This window comes from Xyrauchen texanus, chromosome 1, assembly GCF_025860055.1.
Source record: "Xyrauchen texanus isolate HMW12.3.18 chromosome 1, RBS_HiC_50CHRs, whole genome shotgun sequence".
NCBI classification, from domain to species: Eukaryota; Metazoa; Chordata; class Actinopteri; order Cypriniformes; family Catostomidae; genus Xyrauchen; species Xyrauchen texanus.
In genome coordinates this window covers 19085385-19108493 of record NC_068276.1, presented here as the reverse complement: position 1 = coordinate 19108493, position 23109 = coordinate 19085385, and the positions used below count along the sequence as shown (strand labels likewise).

Sequence of the window (23109 nt, the reverse complement as noted above, 5' to 3'; positions counted from 1 at the left end):
ACAATTTAAAAAAAATGAAAAGGGCTTTCTGCCCCTCAGTTGGTTGGGGGTGTACAAATTGGTCAATTTGATATATATACGTATTTATACATATGAAGCTAAACATTATTGAAAGATTATTTATGTAACCTTTATTGATTATTGAGTTTATTGATTTTTGACCTGACAGTGTTGCTAGAGAAAAGGAAAAGAGTATTTTCTAATACTGGAATACCAATTGACAAGCAAACTCTGTTGATCTACTGTTATTGAATTACTGCGCAGTTTTTTTAAGCCATAGTACAATTTTTACTTCATATTATTTTAATTGTAATAAATGTTATATGATTGTAGAGTGCATGTTTTGTTTGGAAGCGCAAACATTTCAAAATAAGAGTCCCCAGTGTATTTTGGGCTTGTTTATAAAGTCCCTCATCATGCACAAAATCTGAATTTTATTTCCTGAGTTCCACAACAAACACACATTTGGGATTTCACTCATTTTTTCTTCTTGTCAGAGCCCATCACAGTAAGGAAAGACTAAGAACATTTGTTTTACATTCAATAAATATGTTTTAAATAAAACTTTTAAAACACTTTCAAAAGCTGATTAATCGTAATCATCCTTTTTCACCATCTTACACCTCTTACACTAACGAGAGAGGACTTGAATGGCTTCATCTCATCCCTGCTATGCGTGATTAGAATGAAAAGTTAATATTTTATCAAAATCAGGGCCTTTGATTTGAAAGCAATAAAAGTTATCAATGCTATTTAGTCGTTTTTGTAACGTTCAATTCATTTAAAGACACTTACTAAGTAAATAGCTGAGACTCAAGAGTTCATATTTGAATTATGAAAATGTTTGTCATGCATTATTATAAAATGTATGAATAGACTAGTGATTATTCAAAGTGTTGATTTGGAAATAAATGCACTCGTAACTTTTTATTAATGGGCAAGTGAAGGTGTTTGTTTCACTATTGGGTTCAAACCTGTGCTCATATTTGCACTTGAACCAGAAACCAAAACATTCGGTTGAATGAAGCTTCGGGCGTTTCACGTTTGTCGGGAAAACCAATCGAGCTCTGATTTGTGCTTTAAAGCTGCTGTAAGCTATTTTTTTCATGGAAAGGTAAGCAAAATATGTTCCTACTCCGTGAAAGTTATTAATGAAATAAGTGTCGTGAGATATGATCTACACATGATCTAACTGAAAATTGCAGTTGTTCTGGAAAAGGTGTGAAGGAGCTATTTCCACTCCTGTCCGGTGTAAAGGCTTGTTATTGATTGTGCTCCACAAAACATGCGCCGTTGCCTGATCTGCATAATTACCCGCAACAGGCGGATGACCTGTAAGACGTCTCGGTGTGATACACGACAAGAAATGCTGTTAGTCACAAAGTAATGTTTCATGTTATTAATGTCCTGACTGATTCAATTTGATCAGTTGAATGCCACTTTGGTGAATAAAAGTACCAATTTCATAACATAAGAGCAAAATCTGTACATTATTTCAAACTTTTGACCACCAGCTTATATATATATTACAATATGATAAAATAAAACATTATTAAATGATGCACTCTTACATGATGTAATAATTACATTTTGTGAAAATGATTACATTATGCTTTATTACGTTATGAGTTACTACACGAGTTTTCTGAGCAGTCCAGAGATGTTGTTTAACCTTAATTAAATACTATTTATAACTTCTCTTCTGGGTGTCTGGGGTACAAACTGAGCAGCTCTATAAATAATGTTTAAAGCTGATTGTGATATTAAACAAAAGGTACAATTATGAAAGCGATAGTTCACCCAAAAATCTTTAATTCTGCCCTTTGACATTTTGCGCATGATACATGCAGACTTGTTTGCTTAAGCAGGGTTCCAACGGATCCTTAAAATGTCTCAAATTCAGTTCTCTGTATAAAAAGTCTTACATATGTTAAGTTATGTGTGAAAGAGATGTTGAGAGCTTGATTATCAGGAAATAACCATCTACATTTTGGTCTGTTTCTCACACAAAACTATTGTATGATTTGGACTGTATAGTATATTTTTCAATAGTATGTATTTATATCAAAGTACTTATATGAGTTTCCTGGCCTTTGTGTGACCCAGGCGAGAGCATATGAGGTTACTAAAAGTCTTGATGCTGCAAAAACCACAAAGAGCACCCAGCTGTAACAAGATAATGAGGCTAGGGCCTTGAAACACAGCTTTTTGTGATTAATAGGTTAAAAGGAATGGAAGTGAAGGAATGGAATTATTATTATCTTTTTGGACATGTATTTGGTAATACCATGCTTTTGGACATGGTACTTTGGTAATGTTATTGCTTCTTTGACTAGAACCATTATAGCACCTTTGCTTTCTGTGAAGTACTTTTGGAGAACCATGTGCTGTGTTTAAATGCAATGTTTCATGTGTAAAATAACCATTTACTACCACTGAATATTTCAAAGTACCCTGTGCTGGGTAGTAACAGATTACATGGGTTGGTATTTCATAATCAGTTTACAAAAATCAAGAACTTGTAATTAGATCAAATAAATGTTTAAGGGGGCCTGGGCAGCTCAGCAAGTATTGATGCTGACTACCACCTCTGGAGTCACAAGTTTGAATCCAGAGCGTGCTGAGTGACTCCAGCCAGGTCTCCTAAGCAACCAAATTCACCCGGTTGCTAGGAAGGATTGATTCACATGGGATAATCTCCTTGTGGTCGCTATAATGTGTGGTTCTCGCTCTCGGTGTGGCACATGGTGAGTTGTTCATGGATGCCACGTAGAATATTGTGAAGCCTCCACACGTGCTACATCTCCATGGTAACGCGATCAACAAGCCACATTATAAGATGCGCAGATTGACGGTCTCAGACACGGAGGCAACTGAGATTTGTCCTCCGCCACCCTGATTGAGGCAAGTCACTACGCCACCACGAGGACTTAGAGCGCATAGGGAATTGGGAATTCCAAATTGGGGAGAAAAGGGGAGGATTTATTTTTTAATAAATTACATTTTAAAGTAATCGTAATCATTATACAGTTACTTTTTGATGAATTACATGATTACATATTAATCAGGCAACTGTATTAAATTATTCATAATTTAATGATCCTTCGAACTATTCTTCTTTTTAAATATTTTAAAATGTTCACTCTAAAACAGCCTTTCGTAAACATTTGGTAGTTGGGGGTTGTAGAACTGCATACACAGATCTGATACGTGCCATCACACCGAAGATGGAGTAGTAATCCACACATAAAAGCCGAACCGATTGCAATAAAGTTAATTTTAGCTCCGCAAATTGTTTTTGAACTCCAATTCCAAAATTTACATGAATACGATTTTGCCTTTTTGACAAATATTTTTAGTATTTTTAATTTTTGTGATGTTGATTCACAAATATAACTGATCTGATCTTTTCCCACACATTGATGGCATTTGAAATGCCAAAATTGCCAAAAGCAATAACATTTTAAGCGCCTTTTATTTCACTCAGAAACAAGTGATCCCCCAACACACACACACACAAATCTTATCAACTCTCATATTTTGATATATTAAGTATTTTTTTTAAAATCCATTCAAACTACATTGCCAAAATTGTACAAAATGTTTCTCCATTTGGAGTTAAGAGCTCTCATTGTGCTAATCCTTCCTAGACTGATGCATTTCAATCACCTTTTTCCTCGTAATTTCGGAATTTCTTTTGACCTTGGCATAATGTGTTAGTGGGTGAGACCTTTTAGCCAACTTCATGCTGCTGAAAAAGTTAGATTTAGGACCTAACCTTTAGGTGTTGATTTGATTGAAAAGGTCTGGCAGTAATCAGGCCTGGGTGTGTCAAGTCCAGCTGAACCCCTGAACCTCATAGATTTGGGGATTTCATAATTAAGGGGCAAATAGTTTTTCCCACAGGCCCTGTTTGGATAACCATTTTGCTTCAATAAATTACATTATCATTTAAAAATGGGGGCAAATATTTTTTAAGAGCAGTGCAGGTACATATGTAGGATATTTTATGTATTTAATGTTCAGATATTTTAAAAAGCTAATATGTGACCAAAATGATGGAAAACAAATCAAATATGATCCTATGTTTCTGTTAGGAATGGGTATTGATCACTGATCTATATATATATAGATCAGTGGTATTGATACAGATTTCCAGATTCAATATCGAGTCATACGGGTATATTTTAGTTCAAATGTCCCTTTTGCTCACATATAAAATAAATGAGCTCTCAGCTTAAGTTTGTGATCTATCGGTGATCTGCAAAAATCTGTCGATAGTTGGCGAAAGTTTTTCACCATTTTTATCTCCACAAGCTGCGTCAGCACGTCCTGATACATATTCATGAGCTAGCTCTTCGCCATAGTGGGTCATTTGCAATAAAAATGTTCAGGTGGCTTTTACACGGTTTGATGCACGACGCCTGTGAGTATCTTCACATTTCAAACGTTCAGTTGCATTATTTTGACTTTTAAGATTACGTTGTTGTTGCTAAATGCAGAAATGCTTGTAGTCCCGTAAACTAGGATCAAACGTTTGAACATTAATCCGTCGGAATAAGTCTAGAAAGTCAATTAAAGTGCTTTTCATCCTTTCAAATATTGAAGAACACCAGCGACGGTGGATGGTTTTACGATGTGAAAATGCAGCAATTTGGAGCTTTTGATGGGTTTTTGGACTTTGTTAATCAGTGTAGACTAATCTGAGACAACCGTCCAATTTGAGTCGTTTAATGAGAAAATGAAGACATTTGTCACGTGAACTGTGGCCATTAAATACACCGATGAAGTTGCTCATTAGAAAAGTACATCAAACTTAGTAAACGGGTTGCTGATATTTAACGCTCATTCAAGGATTGTCTCGTTGTTTCACTGTAGAGCTGTAAAGATGCATGTGGATACAATGGTTGATACTTTTTCAATAGTCGATGAAACTGTTTCAAGCTTTTATCGTCGTCCGTGATTGTAGTTTGATGGACTTGCAGTAGCACATTTAACCACATGAGGACCTCAGAGACAGAAATGTCTCAAAAGCTTCATTTTCTCCCGTCTGTTTGTGAATCTGGTGTCCGAACACGAGTAGACAGACTTTCCTGTTAAAAAGGGGATTGTTTAATATTATAAAGAGACTCTAGAGAGGTTTATTGTCCACAAACACTGTTCTCGTGTTTGATTGGACGATGGAGATCTCGCGATAACACGCGAGAACGAATATCCGCGTATTTTGAAGGTTTTTCTGCTTATTGACGCGAATCTCAAAACTCTTCACACGGTCTCTAAGAGGGGCTTTAGTTTTGCAGTTTGTACGTAGTTTTAAGTTGTGTCTTATTATTATTAATTACACCGTCAGGGAGATCTGTAGTGGTCTGAATCACTCCCTTTGCTCGGATCTTCTTTTGGTATCGCTTCTCGGCCTTTTGGCTAAGATCAAGTGTAGTATCTGTTCTTATCAGTTTAATATCTGATACGTCCCCTATCCGGGGACCATATATTAAATTGATTTTTGGACTAGGGAGATGGAATAGGGGCTTGCTCCGTCCACTCCACGCATCGACCCGGTATTGCAGTACCTCCGGGAACGGTGCACCCCCCTAAAATGGTTAATGGAAGATTCAGAATATGAGATGTTGTGAATGCGATGGAAAATTGCTTATTTTGAATCTAATGTGACATTTTTAAAGAAAGGAACTAATTGAGATAATGTAATCGTGCCCCTGTGAAATGTCCCATCGACACGGATATTTCTGTCATTCAATTTAATTCTGTGTTCAAACGTGTTCAGCTGTAATATCTGAAGACACTGAAATATTAAATGATATGTGCTGCTTTAACTCGGATAACGCTACATAAACGCAATTTTCCCGGCTTGTTTTATTAATAAAATAAACCTAACCCGTTCTCGAGTTGATTGACAGGCGATGCTTGTCTCTAAAAGGTGATTGGCTCTTCTACCTGTAAGGCGGGACTTCCATCCTACATCCGTTGGGCGTTTCAGTGTCAAAACTAGTCTCTTATTGAGGGTCTAAAGTGATTTAAAAATAAATATATATTTGCAAAGAAATGTACAAATAAATAATAAGAAAGCACCGAAATTTCATCCGCCCAAAATTGGACCAGAAACGGTTACTTTAAAATCCAGTAACAAAAACACTTCAATCATTGTTTCTGTTGCACATTGAAGTCCACATGCCCAGAAGTGAAGCCAAAGCTCTCTTGATCATTAGCACATTAATGAAGAGTGTTATTGTGTGTGTCATAGCCGTTACTGTCAAGTCCAATAATGTTAAAAGACATTAAAGAAGCAGAAAGTAGTCCATATGATTGGCTTCCTGTTCACTGAAAAGTCAAGCATGTGAGGCCACTAATATTTTACTAAATAATAATCACTCTATTACAATAATAATAATCTTAAAGAGTGCAGCTTAAAAGAGATGCAACACGTTACAATTAGAGATGCACCGATTGCAATTTTCTTGGCGATTCAGGAAAATTCTAAGAACTATTATTGACCACATATACAAACAAAATCTACCTTTCTTCAATGCAACATTTTATTTTAATAATGAAATTAATTATTAAACATTACAATTTCCCCAAATTGCACAAAGTTACAGGATCTTCTCTCACTTAAACAACTCTCAAAATAAAGTGCTCTGTGACTGGAAAGAGAAATAACAATTAACTGCAAATGAGTTGCTTTATATAACAGATGTCATTTTCCACTATTTTTAGTATTAGCCTGCCTCTGCCATCCAGCACCCCACTTCCCCTCTCCCAGATTTGTGTACCCAAATGTTGACAGATAACAGGCTGCGTGTGTGACATGACACGAGATTAATCTACTCTGGCAACGCGACGTCGGAAAGTATCTCCTACTCCGTATCGAGGAAATGTATCCGATTTCTGAACCCTCTGTCCTCAACTATGGAGAACAGCTGGTCATCCAGGGCCATGAATTCCATCATTTTCCTCGTAATTGCTTTGGTCTTTTCGCTGCTCATTCCAAGGAATGATAGGAGAGGCTGCTGACTTGTGAGTGGCTCTGAGCTCTAGCCAGAGCTCAGAGCCATATAGAGAGAGAGTTGCGACAACTCCATTGACTCCAATGCAACGTTTTTTTTTACAGCAATGGCGGCTCGTGGAGCCTCTCAATAGTTCCCAGAAGTAGCAGCAAACACATGCCGCGCCGTAGAGATGCAGCACAACAAACCGTTTGCGACGCACTTTTAAAAGGTGAGACGTTTAAAGAATAATATTATCTTATTCTGTATATTATCAGTACATCTAAATAAAAATAACTTGTAAATGAAAACCTTATAGTTGAGTATTACTCATTAAATTAGGAGATAAGGGATGTTATCGGATAACTAACAGATTAGGCATGGATTGGAGCTGGATAAAGTTAGTAACGAACACCCTATTAATTGTAAAAGCTGAATTTTCAGCCTCATTACTTTTGAGCGGCAGTTTATCTACGAGTATGCTTAAGTTGTTTTAAAGCTGAATATATTGTGTATATGAATAAGTATTGTAAGAATTATACATTAGGAATATAATATTTATAATACATAAATAATTATATTACTATATATAGAATTGTAAACAATAAGCTTCATTTCACTAAATTTTACATTTACGTAACTGCTGCTAAGAGTTAATAGTTCATTGACCCATTGTCGTGTGCGAGCTGAAATCACCTGTCACCAGCCTGTCTCTGTACTATCTGAAAAGTCATAAATATGACATTAGTTACCATGAGATTAGTGAAAACAATGAACATGAGGTAACATAAAAAGGCAACAGAAACCCTAGCCTGAAATAAGTTGAGGCAAATAACGGTAGCTGAACACTAATCCTCAAATATTAGCTGATTTGATCTTTAAAAAACAACATCGCTGTAACAACATACTCATGCTACATACATATGTCGGTGTGTTACATAAATATATAAAATAAATGCATTTATTGACTACTAATTACCAGAAATCGCAGTTCTGTCACTCTACTCTAACAGTTTGAAATGCCCGCCAAAGCACTTCCTGGAACTATCTGAAGTCTACGTGAATCACGTGACGATCAAGCATTTAGAACTTCTGTTGTCGCAACTCTCTCTCTCTCTATGGCTCTGAGCTAGCTTTAGCCGCTTTCACTTTTTAGCTTCTTTTTTAAAATGGGCATGTTCAGCTGGGTGATGGTGTTATAAATGTCTAATTCGGTTTGTTGGTCCGAATGTTATTGTGGTGGTTCCCCCACGGTTTACTTTGGCCTTACAATTATTACACATTTCGAACTTTATGTATTCTTCACTCACAGTGAAGATGACATGTTTACATGCGGCTGTGACGTTATTGCCTGTGCCGCTGGCAACAAAACGGACCGGCTTGGAATCGGAAAGACGTGATGCTGACCGGCCGGCCGGTCACCGGTCCGCGAGCATGCGAAAATCGGCTAATTCCGGTCGGTCGATCGGTGCATCTCTAGTTACAATACATTTGAACTTGTAACAACTTCTTCAACAAGCAGCTCTTGATGAGCGTAAAATAATATGTTTGCTGAAACTAACGGACTCTGTTTTTAACCAGTGCCAAATGAGGGTGAAAACATCAAACAGTAGTTATTTATTCATTTATTGGGATCTGCAACATAATGGTTTAAGTCGAACTACAAGAATGATATTCTGACCCGGCTGATAATCTTGCTCAATTCAATTCAAAGACTTGAAAACAACTGTAATGTTAATCAGTTAATCAGGGAGAGAACGATTCACATTTGTTAGTTTACGGTCCTGCAAATCTACAGTGACTGTACATAGGCGTCTGATATATACCGCTCAGCGTCTCTTGTTAAGAGTAACTCTTTGCTTAAGATTATTATTATTATTATTATATAATAATTATTATTATTTTGTCAAATATTAGGGGCTTCATGTGCTTGACTTTTAACTACAGGTATAAAATGATGTAGCATTAATACTGTATATGAGAATTGTGTGAGAGTAGTTTAAAGATTCAGCAAGTTGCCCAGCAAGAAGTTTAGTCTGTTGAAAATCAGAATATTTGGCCTATTTTGTACTAAGATTTCTTATTCTATTCGGACACATCTCATGAGAAGAACTATTGAGATAAAAGGCATATAAATGTATATTTATTATGCTGAGAAATATAAGGCGTAAGCTGCTTGTGGAGGAAACTCAAGGTCTCATGCACACCGGCTGCTCTGCTCTTGTTTTTGCCCACTGAATGAAGAGACGCATGGAGCTGCGACTTTGTCTCCTGTGAAATACTCTTGTCGCAGGAGCACGCAGATCACTGAGCACATGATGCTCCTGTTGCTTGGAGAGCTTTGTGCTTCCTATCAAAGTGTCAGTGAGCTGTTAAAAGCTGCTGTAGCTTACCTGTCCTGTAATTGGTAGTCTACAGTGACCGTACACTCGGCCAATCAGAAGACCTAATTGTCTACGGTCACTGTAGACTTTGCACGACCGTAGACTCGACAGAATCTCGACTGCATCACTTCTGGAAGTGTGGTACTGCTTTCACTCTCTCTTCTGATCTAATTGTTTCAAAATAGGAAGAGTAGCCGGTGCACTTTTATTTTGAGGTTACACACCTTCTGCGACGGGATCATTTTCAAGTGAACTAAAAGGAACAAATGAATACTTTGACAGGTTTTGTGGTAAGTAATTGTTTATTGTGACCTCAGTTTATATTTCATTCATTTTCATTGCCTCGTTTAAATCACAGTTGTTTTTATAAACTCGGATGCTCTGTCTGTAATGCAGAAGGTATGAATTGTCTTGGTTTGTTATTATATTCATTCAATTATTATTTTAAGTGTTCCCCAAGAGTCATATGCTTCCTGAAATATGCAAATGTTAAATCTGAAGTATGTCAAAAATGATTTTGAAGTGGAAGACTTTTTTTTTGTTTTTCTCCCATCACTCATTTGATCCGCCTGATGTTCATCAATTATGTCAGCATTTCATATTCATGTACTCTAAAGGTTTCACTTTTAATTTCAAAGGGATGTTCCCTTTGTTCAATATTAAATCCTTTTAAATATTTCCATATCCAACACTAAAATGCTTGTGATTAAATGGTTGCAATTTGTGTTCAGTTTCCTTGTAAGAATCTGATTTGCTTTATTTTCAGCGTTTTAACTGACAGACTGAAAATGTAAACGGTTTCACTTTAGTCTGTTGTGACTCTGCAATCGCTATATTTGCTCTTGTATAATTGTGTCTACAGGACTAAGAGAGTCGAACAGTCTGGAAGATTTCGTATGTACATCATATTGACATACAATATACAATGTGCATTTCAGTGGTTTTCAAACAGTGTATTTCTACAGTGAATCCATAAGAAGAAACATTCTTCAGAATGAACCGGGTTGTCATGTGTTGAGGTGAACAGTAGGTGGGGATATTTGACAGATGCACTTAGAGGTCGGTCACACTTCATTGGGCAAAATGGAGTTGAGCTCCAGCAAGCCCCAAAACGCGACTGGATTCTGGAAATGAGTCCTAAACGCGCATCCGACGACCGCCCGTATTTATAAGCGACGTTATGAAGAAACGCCGCCAGAGTCTCGTATAATAGTCGATTTTATAAGAACTATTTTGACGGTATTTGGCAACTGCTGATGACTCTGAAGTGGCGCCCTTTCTTCTAAATTCCCGGAAGTGATGTAACCAACGTCTGCGGCTATTCCTGCGTGATTACGTCATGATTCGCTTTTAGTCGTAATAATCAACAAATAAAGCGTATTCGCACCGCACCGTTTAAACGCCAAAACGATTCATTACGTGCCTCGGTTCTTTCTATTGAGGTTTCCATCCCTGGTCATTGATTTCAGGAAACTTTGGGTTTGATCTTCTCTGTTTCTCCATTGGCTAGTCGATGCTTGCGTTGCATCATGAGAAATTGTTCACTACAAAACTGTCTATGACACGGTTTTATGAAAAGCAGCACTGGCGGTCCAATTCAGGGAAAAGACGGGGACGGGATCCAGGGTTCAGATCGCCGTTGAATCGTGTCGAGTGAATTTAACGCCTCACCGTCATTGAGGATGATGTTTGCTGGAGTCACTTGCCCTCAGAATTGTTGTACAATTCATACTTACCTGGCAGGGGAGACACCATGATCATGAAGGTGGTTCACCCAGGGTGAGGCTCAGCCATTGCACTCCGGCTGTGCTGACCCCTGCGAATTCCCCAAATGTGGGAATCTCGACTGCATAATTTCTGGTAGTGGGGACTGCGTTCGCGCTCTCCCTGACTTGTTTGTGAAAAAACAGATTTAAATTTTTTTGTGTGTGTGTCACTGCACTCAGGTTTAGTGTGAAGTTGATAGGATGATTGATGTACTCGTTTGTTTTCAAAAACGACATCAATTGAGCTGTTCTAGTAGTAATTGTGAACTTACATGTTACCATTCTGTTACGCGCGTCAGACAACTTACTTGATCCTTTTTCTTGTCATAAAAGAACTGCCTAAACCTCTTCATCTGTAACCTGTTGATATGTGTCACGGGTGTATGCAGCCACCGGCAGACAGAGGTAAATGCCTGCTGAGGTCATCAGGCCTGACCTTCTGGGTGGAATATTGGCAATAGAGCTCCCACATCTCCTGAAAGGTATGGATTCTCAAAGCCTTTCTGTCCATAAACGCACTGATGGACATTAGCCTCCAGGACGATAGAGACTTGTGTGAAGCTCTCTGCATGCTAAGCCAGACGGTCCATTGATTTTGTATTTTTTGTAAGGGGTTCGAGAGTTCTGCTCTGTGCTTGTCAGCCAAACTGCAAATGCGTCCATCTGTCAGACATGCAGTAAATTAGTATAGAGACTTTACAAACATGAAAAGAAAATAATCAATGTTTTTATAACAACCATAGCATTGCATAGAGATCATTTGTTTTCAGCATCTTAGTCAAATGATTTTGAAGCTCATATAAATTAAACACGCTTACTACTCCAGGTAGCCCACGTCGTAAATATTGGCCAAATGGCACCACCAGCTTCCCCAGACACCGCTGGCGAGATGCTGCTGGGATCCTGTCAGCGTGGAGGAGCGTTTCGGCATGAGCTAGGGCGTTGGACTCATCCAGCAGCGGTGAAAGGAAAAGTTATTTTTCTTTCTCCGTATGGTCGGGCCTTATTCGTCGGCAACAATATGGCTTGTTGACGTCCTTGTGGAGCATTTGGGATTACAACCCGGATTGCAGGTGTCGCCATCTCAAGGTAAACCGAAATTAAAAATACCACCATGATGAGAACTATATTAACTGTACTCTTTATAATCTCTTTCATAAATATTATATATATATATGGACTGATGTGAACATGTAACATTATAGTTCATATATTTATTCTAACATTTACCTTTTTGAAATTCCACTTTTGTTAGGAAAAATAAATATACATGTATGAAAACTGTCAATTTTGTACTATTATGAAATATAAAGTATTTTGCATAAAAGAACAAGTATATGAATTTATATGTCAGTGAAAACCATACATTACACACACAGTATGTGTTTACATATTGCCATATATCAGACATCTATGTAGGGTTGAAACTTCTGGTGGCTTTTTAGGATAATTTGATGAACATTGCTGTTACTGACACAAACGGGGGAAAACACCAATCACACATCATATTTTCATAATAATCATTTACAGCACATTATCTTAAGACCTAAAGGATGCAGGCGATCATTCGTTTGTTGTTGTGTTTACATTAATCACATATATTACATTACATACATACAAACATCTATCTAGCATGCTACTGTATGTACAGTCTGCAGCTATCAATGCTAGTTACTATGTTAAAATGTCGATGTGGACAGTTTGTGGCAACAAAGTTAACTTGCCTAATTCTTGTATATGTTCTGCACTTTCTTGTCGCTAGCTGAAGATGAACATTATTCACCGATTTAACTTTTAATAAATACTAAAACTGTAAAGTTCGTGTTCGACGTCGAGGGTTCAATGAACAGTCGAAAATAGTGCTTGCAGCATCACTGTCCTCTGATTGGTAGTCTACAGTCAGAGTCTACAGTGACTGTAGACTTTCAGCCAATCACGAGGACTGATTTTCTACGGTCACTGTAGACTTTGCACGACCGTAGACTGGAATCCTCGACTGGATAATTTCTGGTAGTGGGGGACTGCGTTCACGCTCTCCCCTGATTTACGTGTAAAAAAATAGATTTAGATTGAATTCATAATGTAGTTTTGTAATTAACTGCATCCTTGGATGTGATTTGATCTCGCGTAGTACTTGTTAGTGTATATTCATACAGTTAAACTCTGTATTACATTGATTTCATGTAACATTACGATGTATGTAAACTTCTGACTTCTACAGCAGCAGTCAAATACATTTCACAATTCCTGATATTTAACAAAACATTTCCTGTCTTGGTTCAGTTAGGATCACAATATTTTAAGAATGTGAAATGTCAGAATAATAGTAGAGATTGATTTATTTCAGCTTTTATTTCTTTCATCACATTCCCAGTGGGTCAGAAGTTTACATACAATTTGCTAGTATTTGGTAGCATTGTTTTTTATTTTATTTTTAACTTGGGTCAAATGTTTTGGGGAGCCTTCCACAAGCTTCTCACAATAAGTTTAATTATTTTGACCCATTCCTCCAGACAGAACTGGTGTAACCGTGTCAGGTTTGTAGGCCTCCTTCCTTAGTTGTCAAACAAATAGTTTTGATTATTACAATTCATTGTCTCTTTTAGAGCTTTCACAAATCATGATAAAACAATGTTCCTCCAGTGTTCCTAATTCATCGGTCATTCTCCCAGTTTTAAATGTTCTTAACTGCTGCACACTTTATTGTCCAATCCTAAAAGTAGACATCATTTTAATAAAATAAATATGTTACTTTCAGAGGTTTACGGATGCCTTCACCGCTCCTGGCTATTTTGGTGTGCTGTCCACAGCACAGGACCTCCGTTAGCATAGTATACCAGCTGGATACTTCACAGATGTGATAAACCTGCGATGCCAAAAAACTTTAGTATGCTGCTCACGTATAGAATAGAGTATAGCTCTAGGGCTGAAACGATTAGTCAACAATAATGTTTCATTGTCAAATAGTTGTTTGATCTTTAGATTGATTAAGGTTACATGCGGTGATCATTTGAAACGCGAGAGGAGCCCTTCAGCTCGAGTAGCGGGAGACTGGGGACTGTTGCAACATGATCAGGGGCGGTTGGAACATGTTAAAAATGACATTAAATTTCACTAACTTTTAGTTGTTGTTTTTTTTTGTCTCAATGAGCATAGTATTCTGAAAATATGTATTGTTTTACAATAATATTTTAGTATTTATAATTTAGTAATATTTATCAACAGTTATTGAGTTTTGGTTATGGGTAGAACATAGGCCTATACCTTGAGTCAGTGTGCAGATGTTACAGATGTTATTCAAACAATTTTACTCTTGGCATACTGAAAACAAACAGAATATAATTTCTTCATTTAGATGATTTATTCACTAAGACGTCTCCATCCAAGAAGTCTGCGTTGAAGCTGAAGAACAAGAGTCATGTCACCTCTGTAAAATCTTCTCTGAGTGACTCCCCAGTGAGTAATATTCACATTATATGCAAACTTAATTATTATTGGGGTGAGATGATGTATTTGACTGTTTTGTCATGTTTCAGGTTGAGTTGGAGGGTTGGGTGCATCTGTGGGAAAATCCCAATGGCATTCCATCAGCGGACCTCAATGTTGTTATTATTATTATTATGTAAATACACTCACAGACAGCCAGATCAAATCAAATAAATCACTACTATTTAACTGGTTTTTATTTTACGTTGCAGGTTCGTCACAGCTGTGATGTATCCAGCTGGTACACTATGTTGATGGAGGTACTGTGCTGTGGACAGTGCACCAAAGCAGCCAGGAGCGGTGAAGGTAGCTTGGGATCCTGCTATCCATGGTCAACTCAGTGAAGCTCACGGAGCCATGTTCCCTGCTATCCTCACAGACGAGCGAGTACATGCCTTAAAATAGTAGAACCAGCCACTGCTGGCATATTGATTATCATATTTTACAGGAGTGGTGTGGACAAGAATGTGGTACAGCTTCTGTGGCGACAGATTCAAGAGAATCACTTTGAGGAGTATCTCCAGAGGAAAGATCTGTACACCACACTCCTCATAGCTCAAGTGAGAGCTGGCCTCTGCTCGTCATGCCTTCCTGCTTGCAGAGGCCAGCAATGTGCAGGACTACAGGAGCCAATTTCTATCCACTTTTGGCACTGTGCTCAAAATGGACTCCACTAAGAAGGCGAGTACAACCAGTGTTGTATGTAATCTGATTACTGATTTTCTATTACATGTTTACTATCATATTACTTGGATCACGCACATTTCTAAAACTTTAACATTTTGCTTTGCAGGTGGTGAAGAAGATGTCTGGAGAGGATAAAGCGGATAAAACACCCACGCCACCAGCACTTGAGGGACAGAGAGTCTGGGGCCCGATTGATTGTTGTAAATTGAAGCTGTGTTATACTGCAATTCTTGTGGAGCTGTGTGCACTGCATTGGGCCAATAAGATATGTACCTTGAGAGGAGCTATTCAGCCTTCGTGTCCTCCTTGGCTCTTGAACTCGTTACATCGTCATTATTGCTTGTGGCAGTCAAATTATTTGTGGCCATGCAATGACTGTAATGCAGTTTGTCATTCTGAGGTCCCCAATGTACTCTGCACCTCTGGTGGAATACCTCAACACCCGCTGCCAGCAGCTGTTCGGAGAAACTGTGGAGGAGCATTTCCATGCCACTGCTGATGTCATGTCTAATGAGTTTCTTGGGTTTGGAATACCTCTTTAGCCAGAGCACAGGCGAAACTTGTCCTTTCTCTCTCAGTGGCATCATAAAGGACGGACCCAGTCCAGAGGAGGAGGTGGTTCAGCCTGGCCAGCGTGACCCAGATGAAAATGACGAGGCATACCAGAGTGACACAGAGGCAGAAGGCGACGTGGTCCCAGCCTACGTCACCCCGACGACCGATGAGACCACCACGGCTCACCCGCAGGCCTTTGTGTGTTATTTTGTTTACCTCAACCAGAATGAAATGCTAGCATTTGCATATCGTTTTAGCCAGCGTTTATTGATATTAAATTGTAACATGCTATGATTGTACTACTCAACAGGAGGATGCTTGTAGTCCCAATCCACTTCCAGGATTTCGGCAATTGGAGAAGTTCTGTTCTCTGCATATGCTAATCTTAAAAAAAATATTGTATAATATGACTTGCTATCTATATTTGTTTTGTTTTTATTGTATTTATATGATATCTGTATTTTTGTAATTGAATTCTTGCCATGAAAATAGCTTTGATTGCTGACATGGCATTAAACAAAACATACTACTACTACTACTATGTTCTCTGCTGGTGGAGGTTGGCCTGACTGCGGACAGGTTGAGTCTGACAACAGAAAAGAGGAACAAGCTCATTGATGAATGGAATGCTGTAGAGGAACATTACAAACAGCCACAGAAGTTCCATCTGCTGTACACACTGGGGAAACACACTGTACTGCCGCACAAAGAGGGACGATCTTATTGATGCTGCCATGATTCAACGAGTCAAGATGGCTACGCACCAGCTCAACAAGACATTAGTGCTCAGCACAACAGGCTGATGTACACGCTGGTGAAACTTCTCTGGTTGCGGTCACCTCGCAGCACTCAATCAACCCCTGAAAAAAGCATCACAAAAGCCTACGAGAGAATCCAGCATTGTATTTCAGTGGAGGCTCCGGTTCTCAGTAAAGTGGGTATTCCTGTGCCAAAAATCAACTCCAAGACTTTATCCACCGTCAAGAGACTCATCAACAAAAATGCCATCCACCATATTAAAGACCACATCGATCTCCTCAAAGGATCTACCTCCAGCACCATGCCAACCATCAGTTCTCCCTGCACCTGACTACTCACAGATTGAGTACGAACACATTCAGAGCAAGGACCAAGCTGTTGAAAGAAAGAACAGATTTTCTGATGGCAGTCCCAAAGTCTGCACTGCTGCCTTGCTTACCTCCACCAGCAAGAAGGACCCTGGTCTCTTCCACCTTCACCAAACCTGTACCCATAATCATGGCAACACAATTGAATCCAGCCACTTCCACCAACACAACACCTGTGACAATGTGCTGCAGCCAAACTGACACATCACACAGTGCTGGCAATCCTTCAGTGTGGGCCAGAGCAACACTGTACAAAAGAAAGCAAACAGACAACCTTACTGATGTTGGAGCCAAACTGTCACGTGCACAACTTGCCCGTTTGTACACTTCAACCAACTAACTCAGGGACACACAAAAATACAAAAAGAAAAGTTTTTGCCCTGTGAAAATGATATCGACCTCAAAAGGATTTGACAACAGGGTGTACAACAGTTATGAGCATTTCATTTCAGTTGTCGACACACTGTAAACTTGGGATTGTCGTTGTGGACTTCAATAAGCAACACTGTACTGTCCTGATGTTTTTTTTTTATTTAAAAAAGTTTACATTGCTTTTGATTATTTTTATTATATTTAAATTTAGCAGATGATTTTATTCTGTAACTTAAAACAATACATACATACAACTTTTATTCAAGACACACAGGTCCATAGAGACAACACTGTACAGATATATATATATAATATATATAATATATATATATATATATATATATATAATATATATAACAATACAAACAATTAAAAATGATGTGGAAGTGGAACATATACAGGCTTCGGGTCCAATGTTTCCAAAAGCAAGATGTATACCTTGTGTCACTCTTAGAAACATCAACTATGGATACAATTATCATATTCTTAGACCCTGTCAGTCTGCACATGAATCTATACATACAATTTCTTAAAACAGCATTAAAAGTGGGCACATTGTTAGACACAAACATTTCACAGGCACTACTCCACCTAGGAATTTTAAGCACAATTCTCAGCGCATCATTATAAGCCACGTGAAGTTTTTTCATTTTCGACTTACTAAAATTACACCACAGTTGGGCTGTATATAGTGAAGTGCAATAGGTTTTGAAGAGTGAGATTTTAACATCAGGAGTACACATATGGAATTTGCGTGCCAGCATGTTTGCATGCCCATACAGTTTTCCACACTGACGCTGCACATCATCATCATCATCACAGAGGTCATCTCTTATCACATGGCCCAGATATTTCACTTTCTTTACAACCTCTAGGGGTTCACCTGCCAATAAGAAAGAGGGATAGACACATTTCATATCCTCCCTGGTTCTGGCGATCAGCACCACACTCTTCATTGAGTTAAATTTTATATCAAACAATAAACCATATTGAGAACATAGTCCAAGAAGTTGCTGCAGGCCAGCACTGGAGGGAGACAGTATCACCAAATCATCAGCATAAAGCATATGATTAATGAGACTATCCCCCACCAAGCATCCAGTTCTACAGCCCTTTAACTCCATAGATAAATTATCCATGTACAGATTAAATAGCAACGGAGACAGAATTCCACCCTGCCGCACTCCATTGGAGACATAGAAAGGTGTTGACAAACTCATCCCCCACATGACTTGCATAGTTTGATGAGAGTACCAAAACTGCAGTATCCTAATTAGGTAAGAGGGGACACCACGCTCAAGTAGTTTACCAAACAGTTTCCCATGATTGATACGGTCAAAAGCCTTTGACGCATCCAGGAAACACATGAAGACTGTGCTATTGCGAGATCTGTACCTATGTACAATTTCTTTAAGTGCATAAATACACATATCAGTTCCATGCTTGTTCTTAAAACCAAACTGATTATCTGTTGACGCTATGTATTCTGCAAGCCTATCCATAAGAATCCCTTCCAAATCAATACAAACCTCTTAAAGAAATATCTTCATATTGTTAATATGTAACATGTAAGTAAAAAGATACATTTCTCATTTTATTATAATTGGACAAAATGTACACCATTCATAAACATGTAATACAGGAACAAGGACCGCTAAAGTAGGAACACAAGTTTTATTTTAAAATATTTTATTGAAGTGTATTATATTAATTTTCTATTTTGTCTCATTCTAAATAAATAGATTATTTGTTATCATTACAGGGAACATGTGAAATTATTGAAATCATTTTAAATAATTATACCAACAAAAACAAACATAAGGGTTATTTCTAATGCAATACTTTCAGTTGTTGTGCTTAAAGATAATCAAAGTATGACAGATTGGACAAATCAATAGTGGACAAATCAATAGTAAACAAAGAACTTTATTGATGAGGGAAATCAGGAGATGTGATGAAACACTTTTTTTTTTTTTTTTTTTTTTCAAAATGAGTTCCACCGGGCGATACCACTAAGCAGGTAAACTTGATAGGGTCGCACCGCACAGTGGGGACCTCAGAATGACAAACTGCATTACAATCATTGCATGGCCACAAATAATTTGACTGCCACAAGCAGTAATGACGATGTAACGAGTTCAAGAGCCAAGGAGGACACGAAGGCGAATAGCTCCTCTCAAGGTACATATTTTATTGGCCAAATGCAGTGCACACAGCTCCTAAAGAATTGCAGTATAACACAGCTTCAATTTACAACAATCAATCGGGCCCCAGACTCTCTGTCCCTCAAGTGCTGGTGGCGTGGGTGTTTTATCCGCTCTCCCCGTGCTCACTGGAATTAAGAGACAGGTGTTAGACATAATTTAGGTCAGGTGTAAGTGCCCTTACTGCTTCCCTCTCTCCGGACGGGCACTTGACCACACCCCCGCTGCCACATACGCCCACCGCCCGACTCAGGCCAGGGAGCCATCCTGGCCTCTACTAGCTTCTCCCCGTTCGAACTGCTGTATGGGCGGCGGCCGCGCAGGGGTGCTTGACATCATCCGCAAAGCTTTGGAGGAGGGATCTTCACATAGCAAAAATGAAATTCAGTACGTTCTTGATCTTCGAGCAAAACTCCACACACTAGGGCAACTAACACCGGAGAATTTGCTCCAGGCTCAAGAACGACAGCGCCGACTGTATGACAGGGGTACTCAGCTAAGGGAATTTGTACCGGAGATAAGGTACTACTTGGTATTACTTCCAACATCGAAGCTCTGAATTACTCGCCAAGTGACAAGGGCCCTTTGAGGTCACACGACGTGTCGGGAACTTGATGATGAGGTAAAGCGAACCGATAGAGGGGCGCATGTCAAATATATCACCTCAACCTCCTGAAACCATGGAAGGAGTTCCGGAGAGGGCAGAGCTCGGGCCGGAGGTAAACACAAAACCTATTCATATCACTCCGGTCACTTGTGGGGACCACCTCTCACCGTATCAGCTCGCAGGGGTTGCCAAGTAGCAACTAGAATTTGCCGACGCGTTCTCCCCTCTACCGAGTCGTGTGAACCTCATCCAGCACCACATCGAGACCGAACCGGGAGTGGTGGTACGTAGCTGTCCCTATCGCTTGCCGAACACAAAAAAGTAAATAGTTTGGGAGGAATTAGATGCGACGCTCGATATGGGGGTAATAGAGGAATCCCTCAGCGATTGGTCCAGCCCGGTTGTTCTAGTGCCTAAGAGCGACGGGTCGGTACGGTTCTGTGTGGATTACAGAAAAGTCAACACGGCATCTAAATTTGATGCGTACCCGATGCCCCGCATTGATGAGTTGCTCGATCGGTTATGTACTGCTCAATTTTATTCAACATTGGATTTGACAAAGGGTTATTGGCAGATCCCCTTGACACCAATTTCCCGCAAAAACACAGCCTTCTCCATGCCGTTCGGATTGCACCAATTCGATTGCGACCTGCCCGAGACCAAGACCAAAAAGGGGGTGAGGCAGTTCCTGGGGCTGGCTGGCTACTACAGGAGGTTTATACCCAATTATTCGGACGTCACCAGCCCGCTGACTGACCTCACTAAAAAAGGGTCTCCAGACCCGGTTCAGTGGTTGGAGCAGTGCCAACAGGCGTTCACGCAGTTTAACGCCGCACTTTGTGGGGGGCCGCTTTTACATGCACCTCATTTCTCTCTCCCTTTTCTAATAAGGACGGGCACTTGACCACAATCCCTCCAGGCTGTTGCTTCCATGGACACACTTGTAAAACGGAACGTCCACTCCGTTGATGGTTGTGGTACGAGCCACGCGATACATGTTCATGTCTGGAGGATCATGGAGGCACTCTAGATGACGTTGCTGGCCTTCCCACACCTCATCTATGGCTTCTGTAAATAAACCAGCAGACAGTTTGTGTGTGCTAGCATACTACATGATAAATAGCACACACACACACACACATATATATATATATATATATATATATATATATATATATACATATATATATATATATATATATATATATATATATATATATATATACACTTATGTAATATTTGTTTATAATATGTACTAAGAGTATAGTATAATCGACCATACAGATATTGACGTCCAATATTGAAGTACTATTAAAAACTTTACATATTTGTATCAAATTAAATACCTGGTGTCTTGAAAAGGCTGACTCCACTTTTGTCTAGCCCAGCAGGACCTTTGAGCTCACCAATGGCTATCTGGGTCTCCTGAGCCCCAAGTGTTACTCTCGAACGTGGTGCTTCAGTTGCTCCCTTGACACGTAGAGTCGCAACATGTCTTCGATCCGTGAGCGTGTTCAAAGCTGTTGGGTCCTTTGCTCTGACAGCCTTGATGAGCAGGTCCAGGTCTAGCAATGCTCCTGCTAGCGCAGACATGAACACTACATACTTGAGTGGCTGTCAGAGCGAATGGCTGCATCAAAGCGATGGATCCAATGGGATATGTCCAGATGCACCACCATACCATTGTCCACCCATGTCTGGAACAAGGTCTCCACAGCGGTCGGGCCTGGTGCACGACAACACCCACGATCAACGTACAAGATTTTTGGCACAAACTGAACGGCACATGGGCTCCAGATACTCGATGGACTCGTCGCAGGTAAATGAGACAATCTGGGAATGCTCATTGTCTATGCTAGTAAACCACTTAGCTGTGCCTTTATCCTCTCCCGACAGCTTCTTCACCACCTGCAAAGCAAAATGTTAAAGTTTTAGAAATGTGCGTGATCCAAGTAATATGATAGTAAACATGTAATAGAAAATCAGTAATCAGATTACATACAACACTGGTTGTACTCGCCTTCTTAGTGGAGTCCATTTTGAGCACAGTGCCAAAAGTGGATAGAAATTGGCTCCTGTAGTCCTGCACATTGCTGGCCTCTGCAAGCAGGAAGGCATGACGAGCAGAGGCCAGCTCTCACTTGAGCTATGAGGAGTGTGGTGTACAGATCTTTCCTCTGGAGATACTCCTCAAAGTGATTCTCTTGAATCTGTCGCCACAGAAGCTGTACCACATTCTTGTCCACACCACTCCTGTAAAATATGATAATCAATATGCCAGCAGTGGCTGGTTCTACTATTTTAAGGCATGTACTCGCTCGCTCTGCGAGGATAGCAGGGAACATGGCTCCGTGAGCTTCACCGAAGTTGACCATGGATAGCAGGGTCCCAAGCTACCTTCACCGCTCCTGGCTGCTTTGGTGCACTGTCCACAGCACAGTACCTCCATCAACATAGTGTACCAGCTGGATACATCACAGCTGTGACGAACCTGCAACGTAAAATAAAAACCAGTTAAATAGTAGTGATTTATTTGATTTGATCTGGCTGTCTGTGAGTGTATTTACATAATAATAACAACATTGAATTGATGCACTGCAACATAAAAAAAAATAGAATTACCCTGCTGAGGTAGCCTGACTTGTAGAGGTAAAAATGTTTTCCATTCCCCACACATTTATCACCACAAAGACACCTCAGCGAATATCTCCATACCCCAAAAGGCCACCACACAAAGATGCTCCTCCGTAAGAAGAGATGTGGAGTTGGCACAGTACCACAAACGTAGCCTGAAGGTTCTGGAGGGTAAAACCACATCCTGTCTGATTTCAATACCCGCCGCCTCTTCAACGCACCAGTGTTGTCGCGGTACACAGGAGTGGGAGAGAAGAGTCCTCTTTCTGTGTCATCTTTCACCCAG

The 23109-nt window shown here is 39.5% G+C and overlaps 1 protein-coding gene and 2 non-coding genes across 5 annotated transcripts in view; all 3 read left to right on the top strand.

Annotated features, from left to right (window-relative positions):
* Positions 1 to 5401: 5401 nt before the first annotated feature.
* On the top strand, positions 5402 to 5592 carry LOC127652070 (U2 spliceosomal RNA). Its single transcript, XR_007971658.1, has one exon. It is a non-coding gene; the product is annotated as a U2 spliceosomal RNA (small nuclear RNA).
* A 5521-nt stretch (positions 5593 to 11113) lies between these two features.
* LOC127652064 (U1 spliceosomal RNA) lies at positions 11114 to 11275 on the top strand. Its single transcript, XR_007971657.1, has one exon. It is a non-coding gene; the product is annotated as a U1 spliceosomal RNA (small nuclear RNA).
* Positions 11276 to 11323: 48 nt separating this feature from the next.
* LOC127624441 (uncharacterized) overlaps positions 11324 to 23109 on the top strand; it is a 22461-nt gene continuing 10675 nt past the window's right edge. Inside the window, exons 1-2 of one of the 3 annotated variants that reach the window (XM_052099328.1) lie at positions 11324 to 11633; positions 11978 to 12240. In XM_052099328.1, the coding sequence (XP_051955288.1) occupies positions 12144 to 12240 (97 nt within the window). In that variant the 5' untranslated portion in view covers positions 11324 to 11633; positions 11978 to 12143. Of the gene's footprint in view, positions 12241 to 14506; positions 14608 to 23109 lie in introns of all 3 variants that reach the window. The other 2 variants (XM_052099400.1, XM_052099287.1) reach the window with 2 other exon arrangements.